The 12,280-nt window shown below is 51.5% G+C and overlaps 1 protein-coding gene across 5 annotated transcripts in view; it reads right to left on the bottom strand.

Annotated features, from left to right (window-relative positions):
• Nucleotides 1-380: 380 nt before the first annotated feature.
• The window catches only part of IGDCC4 (immunoglobulin superfamily DCC subclass member 4), a 42,957-nt gene continuing 31,057 nt past the window's right edge, over nt 381-12,280 (bottom strand). For all 5 annotated transcript variants that reach the window (XM_072738834.1, XM_072738833.1, XM_072738835.1 and 2 more), the window contains 8 exons: nt 10,708-10,891; nt 9,849-9,976; nt 8,136-8,306; nt 7,746-7,883; nt 6,364-6,469; nt 5,658-5,886; nt 4,756-4,917; nt 381-3,388 (listed from right to left, as the gene is read on the bottom strand). In XM_072738834.1, coding sequence (XP_072594935.1) covers nt 2,978-3,388; nt 4,756-4,917; nt 5,658-5,886; nt 6,364-6,469; nt 7,746-7,883; nt 8,136-8,306; nt 9,849-9,976; nt 10,708-10,891 — 1,529 coding nt within the window. In that variant the 3' untranslated portion in view covers nt 381-2,977. The remainder of the gene's footprint in view (nt 3,389-4,755; nt 4,918-5,657; nt 5,887-6,363; nt 6,470-7,745; nt 7,884-8,135; nt 8,307-9,848; nt 9,977-10,707; nt 10,892-12,280) is intronic.

Genomic DNA, 12,280 nt, shown 5'->3' on the forward strand with positions numbered 1-12,280 from the left:
ATTCTCTCTCTCCCTCTCGCTCCCCCTGCTTGTGCTCTCTCTGTCAAATATAGATAAAATCTTTTTAAAAAAGGAAAAAGAACAATCGTTTAAGCCCAAATCTCTGGAGTTGCTCATTCACCCCTCCCTTGCACCCAAGAAAGGTAAAAAAAAAAAAGGTGTGCCCAGATTGAAAGAGATCCCCAGACAGCCTAAAAGAGTGCTGTCAAAGAAAGCATCTTTCCTAAGTCTTTTTCCTAAGTGCCTGTCAAGGGAAGAAGATGGTCCAGTTCTTTCCCATGCCCACCTGCTCTCTGCCCTCCAAAACCCAGCATTTCCCATCCTGGCAGGAAATACGTTCTCTAAGGCAGAGAGGCTGAGGAAATTCTAGTCATTCCACGTTTCTGGAAAATAGTTTATTAATTCATTATAGGGACAGATACATGATCAATGCCTTGGCTTAACACTAAAGAAATATCATATTTGTGAGCAGGAAGAAAAAATGCTGGAAAAATAATTAAATAATATAGCATAAACTAAATACAGACAAATAAATGAGCAGTACTGATTACACTTGTCATGCATCAAGAAAAGGAAGGTTTCTAAATAAGACTCAAAAAACGTAAGGCATCGATGGTAGGTGACAAAGGGATTAATACCCTGTAAAAGGCCAACAGACTCTTTTCTAATAAAAATACTGCTACAAAGACACAAACCTAACACTTCCAAATTACCCAGAGCCCAAATCATATATAATGCTAGTGAGTAATGGCCACTTTCTTATCAACTGTGAGTTATAGGCAGATACCAGATTTATTACTTATTTGCTTTTGAGAAACAATTTTCCACCCAACCTAATGGGTTATAAATTGTCTCATTTGCAGCTATTTAATTTAAACCAGAGCCTCAGTGCCTGTTAAACAAGAACATGAAAAATGACTATGTGGTGTAATGCTAAGAGCTTTACTGTTAAAACAGCCATTGGATTCAGGGCAGTTTTCTTTCTTTCGGGAAAAAAAAAAAAAGAAAGAAATCAAACCAGCAAAAATAAAATGAGGCTTTTGACCTTCAGAGCAATGGCAAAACACATACAGTGGCGTCAGCCACGGCGATGCTGGATGCCACAGAAAGAGTACAAGTGACAATTCCATCTTAAACGAGATACAAACCAGCATTAATAATCTGTAGCGCTATCACGGGCTGGCTGAAGCAGGGGAGGGGAAGGAAATGTAGGTGCGGATGTCAGACGGGAGTGACACCCGAGTGTAATAAACACAGATGCTGAAAGGGTCTGATGGAGCTGCAACTCTGCTGAGAGACATGTCACCATTAAAAAAAAAAGAAAAGAAAAGAAAAGAAAAAGGATAGACTGGTTATTTCTAATTTGGCCCAGAAGCCGGAGTTAACCATTGATGTGCCAATTGGTTAAAAAGACACATTTAGGGAGAAAAAGCTCCCATATGCTATGCTCCTAGGAGAGCCTGGGGTGCAAAATCAAATAAATGACCTTGTCTTCTCTACACAGGTAATAGAAGTCCAGCTTGTCCCTGTGTGACAGGTCAACAGAAGATGACTTTAGGATTGAATTTCAAGGAAAAAAAAAAAAAAGAAACAATGAAATGAAATGAGCCAATTACCCTTGTTCTGTGCAAAGGCTTCGGTCCCAGCTCCCAGAGGGTGAAACTCCTCTTACCCCCATCCATCAGCTCCTGTTCCAGGTACACAGAGTGGGAAGCTGCTGGGCTGTGATGCCCCTAATCCCCACTCTTTCTCTCTCCATTTGGCTTCAGCCAGGGGGAGGCAGGTCCCAAACCCCCTCCATCCAGCAGCCCTGCTTCCCTGCCTTGAAGGGAGGGGGTCACATTCCTCTTTCCCTGTCTCAGAAGTCCCCTTGTGTGACTTGGATCCATCAACTCCAAGGAGAGCCCTCCGATCTCAAGCTCAGGGAGAAAAATGCCAGGGGAGCTGGAAGATCTCCGAACCCACACTGGGGGCAGGTAGTGTGCCTGGGGGAGGGGGCATATGGCAGCACAGAGCCGAGAGGGGCAGGAGGATGGCCGGTAAAGTGAATGGCGGACACAGAAGTCACGCTATGGCCTCAAAGCAGACATGAGGTAGTCATGTTGTTAGGGAAGGATGCAGAGATTGAACCCAGGCAGGTGAACCACACGACACATGGTCTGGCAGAGGTGTGGGAGACAACAGAGATAGGAGACAGAGAAAGAGCCGAGAGGAAAGGAAAGAGTACCAGGGAGGAAGAGCAGAAGAACTGGGAGCTCGGCTGACCCTGACCCCAGAGACGGAGCACAAGGGTAGTGAAGGGGAAGGGAGGAGAGGAGAGCCAGAGCAAGCGGATTTCCAAAACCAGGCACTTCCCAAATGACAAAATGACATAATGCAGAGTTGCTCTGAGGGGAGCCCAAGTCACCCTCTCAGTTTGGACAACAGGGCCCCGGGCGATGGGTAGTGATGCAACTAAGACTCTAGGCATTCAGAGCCTACTGCACTCACCCAGCCGGACCGGAATATGGGCCGGGGCTGTCTTTGTCAGACAGGGCATCGCAGACACTCTCAGAGTGTGTAATAAACGGCTGGGTGATGGAGGCGGGGGGGGGGGGGGGGGGTGGAGGGGGAGGGGGGGCCTGCAGAGCTGGGGACTGACCACTCTGGGGCACCGTCCTGACCTGGAGGATCAATCAGGCCATTGTGACCACTACCTAGCCAGAGTTTCCCAGCTCACCAGCTAACACACATACATGTGTACATCATGTATAGCTGTGCCTCACAGGTCCCTCACATATAACATGTGTCACAGAGTGTGGGGGGGAGTGAATACTCCACTTCTTCCTCTCCCCACGGCCACAGCACCCCAGGAGGCTCCAGATGGCTTGATAGTGTTCAGAAACTGCAGGTACACATGTGTACATACTTGGTTGGCCACAAGTGCCATGTCCCATGATCCATACTGGGCTGCCCCAAACTGCACCACCTAGGGGAACTAGGCAGAGGAGGGGACTGGGGCTCTGGGCAGGCCCGGGCTGGTTCCTAGAGAGCAGGGGGCCTTTGGCTGGCAGCTGTTCCCAGGGGTCTCCTCCAGAGCCTCACTGGGCTGGAGGTCTGGGTACGGATAAGACACGTTGGCTGCCTCTGGCAGGCAGGTAAGTCTGTCTGGCCCAGTGGTTGCCTGCTCACATCCGCCCAGCTCCCTGTCCAGCCAGTCTACCCCTTGCCCGAGACCCACGACTCCCGAAGTGAGGTCAGGAGCTTCCGAAGGCAGGGGATCCTCAGGTTCCAGGTCATGGAGGTGGAGGTCCGGGTTCCCTTTGGATGCACTAAAGTCAGAGTGGACAATGACTTCAGCCTCCACCTGATTCCTGCAGGCTGGGGGCGGCTTCTTCCTGCCATTGCCCTGGTCACAGCAGAGAACAGAAAGACAAGGTGACCATCACTGAGAGTGACCGTCAGAAGAATGACCAACAGGGATGCCTGGATGGCTCAGTTAACTAAGAGTCCAACTCTTGGTCTGGGATCAGGTCATGATTCTCCTGGGATCGGAACTGGCATCCAGATTCCAGCTCTGTGCTCAGCGGAGAAGCCGCTTTAAGATTCACTCCCTCTGCCCCTCCCCCCTCACTCTCTCTCTCTTGCTCTCTCTCTTTTTTTAAAGTTTTTTTTTTTTACTTTTTTTATTTATTTATGATAGTCACACACACACACACACACAGAGAGAGAGAGAGAGAGAGAGAGAGAGAGAGAGAGAGAGAGGCAGAGACATAGGCAGAGGGAGAAGCAGGCTCCATGTACCGGGAGCCCGACGTGGGATTCGATCCCGGTCTCCAGGATCGCGCCCTGGGCCAAAGGCAGGCGCTAAACTGCTGCGCCACCCAGGGATCCCTCTTGCTCTCTCTCTAAAATAAATACATAAATCTTTATAAAAAATTTTTTTTAAAGATTTTATTCATTTGAGACAGCGCGAGAGCAAAAGAGAAAGCACAAGCGAGTGGCAGAGGGAGAGGGAAAAGCAGGCTCCCCGCTGGCTTGATGCCAGGACCTCGGGATCATGACCTGAGCTGAAGGCAGACACTCAACTGACTAAGCCACTGAGGTGCCCCAATAAATAAACCTTAAAAAAACGACTAACAGGGACGCCTGGGTGGCTCAGCAGTTGAGCGTCTGCCTCTGACCCAGGGCATGATCCTGGAGTCCTAGGATCGAGTCCCACATCGGGCTCCCTGCATGGCGCCTGCTTCTCCCTCTGCCTCTCTCTCTCTCTGTGCCTCTCATGAATAAATAAATAAATCTTTTTTAAAAAATGACTAATATACTTGGGGCAGAGAAGGACTGACCCACTCCCCCAAGCCCTAGAGCATAATGACTATCCTACAAGAGATGATGACCAGGCCCATGTGAAGGCAGGGGAAAATAGAATACTACCCATTTGCCCTTGCCCAGAGTTCCAGAAATACCAGATTTAGTCAGAGCCTCAGTGTATAGGGGGAAGGGCAGGTTGCACTCAGGCCAGGCCCATCCTCCGATCCATAGTAATTCTGCTGGAGCCCACTTAGGTGTCAGGAGTGGAGCAACTGGTGAGACACAGATTCCTGCAAACTGTCTGCCCTCCACCCACACGCCTTTAGAGGTTCCAGGGGGCCTCCTAGCTGGACTTCCATCCCCATGGAAGTTACCATCAGGGGTCACCAGAAAACTCCCTACTTGCTCTTCACAAGCCCAGAGCCCTTCCTCTCCTTTCCTGCCCCTGCCTCCCAGGACACTGACCTTTATGGCGTCATACACCAGAGCCTGCAGCAACAGCGTCTGCCCCGTTCCAGCAGGGGGCAGCAGCGCCCGGGTCAGAGATGGCATGGTGCCTGCTTGGGGCAGCTCACAGCCCGCCCAGGAACCTGCCCAGCTTGGCCCACCTGGCTGAGCCCAGGAGATCTGCGAGGGGGGAAAGATATGAGAGCATCAGGCGCTTGGCTGGGAGAAGGGAGCGTAAAGGAGGGAAGTAGATGGAGGCTCTTGGCCTCCTGGCCACCCCCCCCAACTAAGGCTGTGGGGAGGAACCAAGAGTCTGGAGGTGAATGTGAGGATAGAGAAATTCTGCAGAAAAGCCCAATACCACCGGCTCTGGGAACACCTAGAGGTGTCCGAGCAGGGCAGGGTCTCCTTCGCCACACAGGCAAAGAGGGGTGCAGCACCCAAGGGTTTGAGCAAGCTCGCAGAAAAGCGCAGGATGAGCCACCCCTGCTGGCATGAAGAGACCTGCCCTACGTGGGCCCACCTCATCCAGGTCCTGGGCTCTCTTGGTCACAGCCAAGCTGCCCAGCCTCTTGTCTTCCTATTGGGGAAGGCTGGGTCTTAGAGGTTGCTCCAGCTCCCAGGATGATGAGGGGTCTGGGGGCTGTGGCCACGGAGGGGCCCTTCCCTCCTTCCGTGAGAACCAGGCTGACCTATTCGGCCAGGGATGAAGGCCCATCTGCTTCCCAGCCCTGCCAACCTTTTCAGCGGAAGGAGGGAGTGCCTTTTCTTCTGCAGCTGGCCCAGGAAAGAGGAGGGGCAGGTGAGGGGGGTGGTGGGGACAGTGGAGGGGTCAGGCATTGTACTCTTGCGCCCCCTGGTGCCCCGTTTGGGAATGAGCTGTACTGTGGGGCTCTGACCTACCCAGGCTCCAGGCTTACCTTTCTCTTGGAGTGACCCCGGCAGTCTGAAGCACCGCCACCCATAAGGCTGTGCACTTCAGCCCTGTCCTCGATGTCTGAGGGCGGTGGAGACCAGTCTTGGGGGCGGGGGTGCACAAGGGACTCCAGTTCATGGGCAGCTGGGGGGCTCGGGGGGCCAAGGCGGGCTCGAGAGTACAGGGCGGGGTTCCCAGCGTTGGCCGTGGAGGACAGGCCTGGGAGGGCTTCCCTGGAAGGGAAGACAGAGAGTCAGGCACAGCGGTCCAAAAGTGAGGGGTGGAGGCAGGCCTGGGGTCTAGTCCCGCCTGTGTCCTTGGGCGGGAGTCTGGTTTCCCTGTCTGGGCGATGATTAAAAAACTACATTCAAAACAGCTGTGACCTTGCAAATGGCACCTTTCCTCCCCAGGCTCCAGGTATCTTGAGATTTGGGGTCCCTCTTTCCAAGATGCTGGCAGCTACAGAGGCAATGAGACAAGGCACCTCTGCCCAGCCTCGCCCTTACTGAAGAGGTAGGCTGGGGGCCTCCCCTAAGCCCACTTCCCATTCTCATTAGGGCATCACCTCCAATCCCTCCTTCCCGGAGTCTTAATTTTAGTGGAGCTTCTGGGAGTGCCTTGGGCAAGTCATGGCCACTTTCCCTGCCCTCTCATCTGCAGCCCTCCTGGAAACCTCTCCTGTCTGCAGTCAGACTGGCTCCTTCACCCACCTGTGGGGGCTGCGGCGCAGGCCGGCACACATACAGGCCAGGAGGCAGAGGAGGCCCAAGCAGACACCCACAATGATGCCTGTGACCGAGTGCACGTCCAAGGAGTCTGGTGGGGCAGAGAGAGGGGACAGAACAGGTCAAGGCCAAGAGAAGGTCCAGGGTTCATAGGTCAGGATTTCTGTGGCTTCCTCAGGAGACCGCTGGTCTGAGTGTCACCCTCTGGACACTCAAAATCTTCTGATGCAAGGAGGACTGGACACTGCTACCTCTCTCTCTGTCCTTCCCACTGGACATCTGAAGTTGTGATCCCTCTCTATCAACCTGGCCTTTCAGTGAAACACAATAGGACTGGTTTCATGGGTGTGCAACAAGAGCTGTCACATGGGGGCCACACTTAGAAGGACGCCATGCTTGGTTTAAGACTCTGCTATCACCATCTTGAAATTCTAATTTTAAAAAATATTTTATTATTTATTTATTTATTTATGAGAGACACAGAGAGAGAGGGAGGCAGAGACAGGCAGAAGGAGAAGCAGGCTCCAGGCAGGGAGCCCAACGTGGAACTCGATCCCAGGTCTCCAGGATCACGCCCTGGACTGAAGGTGGCGCTAAACCGCTGAGCAACCCGGGCTGCCCTTAAAGATTTTATTTATTTATTTGATAGAGCACAAGCAGAGGGAAAGGGAGAAGCACACTTCCCACTGAGCCAATAGCCCAATGCAGAGCTGGATCCCAAGACCCCAGGATCATGATCTGGGCTGAAGGTAGATGTTTAACAGACAGAGCCACCCAGGCTGAAATTCTAATTTTTTAATAAGGGCCCTACATTTTCTTTGGGGGGCGGGGAGAGGCAGAGACACAGGCAGAGGGAGAATCAGGTTTCATGCAGGGAGCCTGATGTGGGACTCGATCCCGGGTCCTCAGGATCACGCCCTGGACTGAAGGTGGCGCTAAACCGCTGAGCCACCCGGGCTGCCTAGGGCCCCACATTTTCATTTCACAGTTGGCCCTGCAAATTATATAGCCAGTCCTGCTACCCCTTTCCACCCTATAAAGCTCATCACCTCTCCAAGCCAATCCTCCAATCAAAGCCATCTCCCAGAGAACCAAGTTGGTCTCCCATAAATCTGACCTCTTAGACTGAATCACCACTGAACTACACCCATTTCCCATTCAAATTTGTCCTCTCCACACCAAACCATGAAGCCAGCTGTCCAAAACGATGAAAGGGGATCTGTGCCCAGGGGTAGGGCCCCGGAAGAGATGACTTTAGCGTTAAAGGTCAACTCCAAAAAAAAGAAAAAAAAGGTCAACTCCAAGGGTCTCAGAAGACCTCAGGCTGCCCCCAGGATGGACGCACTACTCCCTTGCTGCCCTCATACCTGAGAGCTTCTCCTGGAGAGTGATCACATCTTGCAGGCCAGAGAAGGGCCCAGGCCCCACCTCTGTGCGTGCCCCCATCTTGAAGAAGTACCTGGTGTCGCTCTCAAGGCCGTGTACCTCAGCACTGAAGATGTTTCCTGGGGGCAGAGGGAAGCAAGGAAAGCAGGGCTAGGGGGCTGGGTGGGTGTGGGGTGCTGGGATAGCCTGGAAAGCAGGACTGAGAAGGTCTGCTCTCCCACTCAGGCACTAGCTCCTGCCTGCTCCTCCTAGGATCCCCGGGAACAACCCTCAGCCACACTCTCACTGCTAACCCAGCCACTGGAGAGGGTGGAAAAGGGAGAGAGGGTGGGGAACCTCTTGCTCAGACACCCTGGTGTGGGAGCTCTCACCCTCCGTGGTGAGCAGGGTCCACTGGTGCTCAGGCTGGCTGTGGTTGTTGCTGTATAGGATCAGATACTCCACGATCTCTCCATTGGGCTCTGTAGGGGGGCACCAGTGCAGCCGAACGGTGGACGGTGTCAGAGGGCTCAGGCGCAGGTCGGATGGGGGTGTCGAGGGCCCTGGGGTGCAGGGGAGGAGATGGGGAAAAGTATGGTCACTGAGAGCCTCAGCTCCAGCGGGGGCAGCTGGGAGACAGGGCATGAGGACGTGGCCTCCCTTCCTCCTCCTTCACTGGAACAAACCACAAACCACAAAGCAAAATGAGATCTGATCTCTAACTGGGGAGTTTCTGGAAAACACTACCATCCCCCCCTCCCAGAAACTCTTCTTTACTCCTTGGAGCAGATCTCAAACATCCACACCCTAATACTTCCAAAGGTGGAAGAGACTGGGATTCCAGAGACCTGGGGGCAGAGTTCAGAATTTTCTGGAAGGCTTAAATTTCATTTCAAACTCTCATACTAAGTTTCTCCTCTATTCCATGGTAAAGTTTAACATAAAAATCGTGTTTATAACTATCATTTAAAGTTCCTAACTCACCTGGCTACCTCCAAATATCCAAGTAAAATTAGTTGATGCCTTGTGAAGCCTTTGTCTATGTCTGCCCTGGACACAGGTCCTCAGGGTCATGGCAATCCCAGTACAAGAAGTACAACCTTTGTTGTTTTGTTGGTATTTTGTTTTTAGAGAGGAAGCTGATCCTGGGGGTAGGGGTGAATGAGGAAGGGTGAGACGAAGTACGGACCCAGATGACTAGGGATTTGGAAAGGGACAGATTTGGGGTTTCAGGTTTTCAAGGCCCAGCGGAGGGTGGGATGGGGACCCAGGGCTCTAAGGCATAAGACAGCCACAGGATCACGGGCTGCCGGAACCCTCCTTGCTTCTCAGCTATCTCAGCTCTAGTCCCCCCATCTACAAAAGGAGAAAACATCCCCCGTCTGTAGCACAGCCAGTTGTGCTAGGGAGCCAGGGTCATAAAGTCTCCTCTGATGAAACACCAGGAGCCCCTAAATTCCCTATGCAATTTAAGACCCTAATAACTGAAGTGAGAAGTGGGTGAGAGACAAATTGTAAGCAGTATTTTAAAGAGCAAATTCATCAGAGTGCAGGGCTTTCACACCCGACCCCCCAAACATCTTCTTATTTCGGATCCTGAGACCAAGGTCTTCTGTCAATGGGAAGGTGGACAGTTTGAGGGCTGGTGGAACCAAAGAGCCTCTGTTATGAGAACAAAAGTCCATTTGTCTTGGAATGCCATTTTCAGAGGTTCCAGAGTCACAGACTTGCACCACAAATGGCTCCATCCCTTCTTTTTACAGGTGGGGACACGGGGCCCAAGGGGGAAGGCACCTGCCCTAGCCTCCCTGTGTGCCAAGGACAGGATGGAGACCCAAATGCAGAATCCAGGACCTCTGCCTCCCTAACCTGGTGCCTTTTCACCAGCTCAGTGAGGTCTTGGCAGTCTTATAAAAGAAGCCACTCCTCTAAATCTCATTATGTGTATGAGGAAATGGTTAAGACCAGCACAGGACTGGCCTACATAAACGCAAAGCCAAGGGTAGAGAGATATGGGGTTCCGAGGGACAAATTAGAAAAGAGGGCCACTGGGGTAAGAAGGAGTGGGGTAAAAGATGGGGGTTGGTGGCAAGAGGGCCACTCACGGTCAGGCAGGGTGGAGCGTTCCACCACGGAACCGAAGGGCCCGTCCATGTCCACACCGTGAGACTGTACCGCAAACTCGTATTTGGTGAATGGCTTCAGCCCACCAATGAGGATGTCTTCTCCAGAGCTGTGGAGGTGAGAAACGTGACTAGCACACCCTCCTAGCGGGGCAGGCCCGTCCAAATCCACTCGCCCACCCCAGCCCAGCCCCAGCCCCTACCCTGGGTGGGGAATCTACTCACTGGCCTGGAGGCCACTGACACCACCCAAGAGTCCTACAGAGAAGTCTGGATGCATGCTGCTCCCAGGGCAGTCTGTCCAATCTGCAGACTAGGCCCTCTGCTCCAGGAAACCTTCCCGGATTAATCCAAGTCATCGTCCACCCAAGGATCCATCTCTGATGCATCTTTTCCTTGACTTAATGTACTTTGGCTGCAGTTGTACATATCTACCATGTTTCTCTATTATATTCTGTTTTATTTGCTTTATTGTGTTTTTGATTATACTTTTATGTGATTTTTCTTCTGCCTAACCAGCAGGTCCTCAGGGCAGAGGCTGTGCCTCTCCATCTGACTGGGGGGCTCTTTCAGGAGAGCATCTGGGCTGTCTCTTCCCTGTCATGTCAGGAGGCCTCTGAGATTGAAGAAATGGTCCATTGTGCATCACGTTCCCTAAGGTTGAGTGTGAGGCTCTGTTGTGAGGGGATGGGATAGGATGGACTCCCCTTTCCACCTGGCACCATCAGGGCATCAGACTCTGTGTGCCCCAGGGTAACATGCAAACCATGAAAGGTTCCTGAATCCCCGAGGTCCCTCCCCGCATCAACATCTGCTGCCCCCAACCCCCTGGCTTCCCCACCTGGTATAATAGGTGACCAAAGAGGCATTCCTGAGCCCCCAGGGGCTGAAACGCACAGTGTAGTTGACAATCTTGACTGTGGTGAAGTCTGGCTTTTTCCACCGAAGCCAAATGGACGTGGAGCTGTTTGATTCAGCATGGACATGGGCGGGGGGCAAGGGTGGTCCCCTCTGGATGGGCAAGTCTGGAAGGTGAAAACAGAGCGTATGAAAAGGAGGAAGGACACTCATCCCGAAATATGGGTGGTGGTTCACAGTTCCAAGGCACTTTTTTTTCACCCTCTGTCTTCTGATCCTGTGGGTTGAGTAGCAACATTCCCACTTCACAGATGAGGAGACTGAGGCTCCCAAGAATTAAAGAGATTTTTGCCAAGGTCATATGTACAGCAAACTGTACTAGAGAGAAGCAGCAAATTATGGTGATTAAAAGCACTAGTTTTGGAGCCAGGTTTGCCCTGGTTCCAATTCCAGCTCTGTCACAGACTCGCTGTGTGACTTGGGAAAAGCTACTTAACCTCTCTATGCCTCCATTCCCTATTCTGTCAGTGGGGCCGATTAACAGTACCTCCTTCATACTGTTGTGATGAGCATTAAATTAGCCAATACTTGTTAAGGATATAGAAAAGTGTGTGGCACATTGTTATGGACTCAATGTTTGTGTTCATCTGTTGAGACTGGAATCTGTGGTGGAGCCCTCATGAACAGGACTGGTGCCTATCTTCGTCCCTCCGGGCAAAGTACCACAGACTGGGTAGTTTACAAACAATAGAAATTTATCTCTCACAGTTCTGGAAGCCAGAGTCTGAGACCAGGATGCCAGCATGCTCAAGTTCTGGTAAAGAGCCCATGTGTGGGTTACAGACTGCCAATTTCTCGTTGTATGACCTTATGGAGGAGAGCAGAGAGAGGAAGCGAGTTCTCTTGTGATTTTTATAAGGGTGTAATTTCCTAAGGGCCCCCCCCCTCCAGATCATAATTATTTAACCCTACTTATCTCCTAATACACCATATTGGAGAGTAGTTTCAATGTATGAATTGGGGGGAAGGAGGGCGTGCAAACGTTCAGCCCATAACTGTGCCCTTATGGAAGAGCCCCCCAGAAGGCTCTCCAGCCCTTCCTGCCACATGAGGACACAGTGAGAAGATGCCTTATGGTCTATGAACCAGAAAGTGGGCTCTCACCATTCACTGTCTCTGCTGATGCCTTGATCTTGGACTTCCTCCAAGACTCTGAGAAATAAATGCTTGTTTCAACCACCCAATCTAGGGTATTTTTAACGGCAGCTTGAACTAAGACATATAGTAAGTATTATATATTATAGGATGGTGTGTTTATTACATCAATACAGAATAAAATAAACTCCATGACAGCAGGTACCTTATCTGCACTGTTCATCACTAAATTTCCAGAACCGGTTAGTAGACAGTAAAATATTTGCTGAGTGAACAAATTGGAATTAGAAGCTAGGTTTCTTGGTTCCTGGTTGAGTGCTCCTTTGGCAAAACCACATACATGGTTGAAAATCAGCCTTGGGAAGTAAGGGGTGAGGGGGTGTCATGATGGGCAAATGGGG

The sequence above is a fragment of the Vulpes vulpes genome, chromosome 15 (assembly GCF_048418805.1).
Source record: "Vulpes vulpes isolate BD-2025 chromosome 15, VulVul3, whole genome shotgun sequence".
NCBI classification, from domain to species: domain Eukaryota; kingdom Metazoa; phylum Chordata; class Mammalia; order Carnivora; family Canidae; genus Vulpes; species Vulpes vulpes.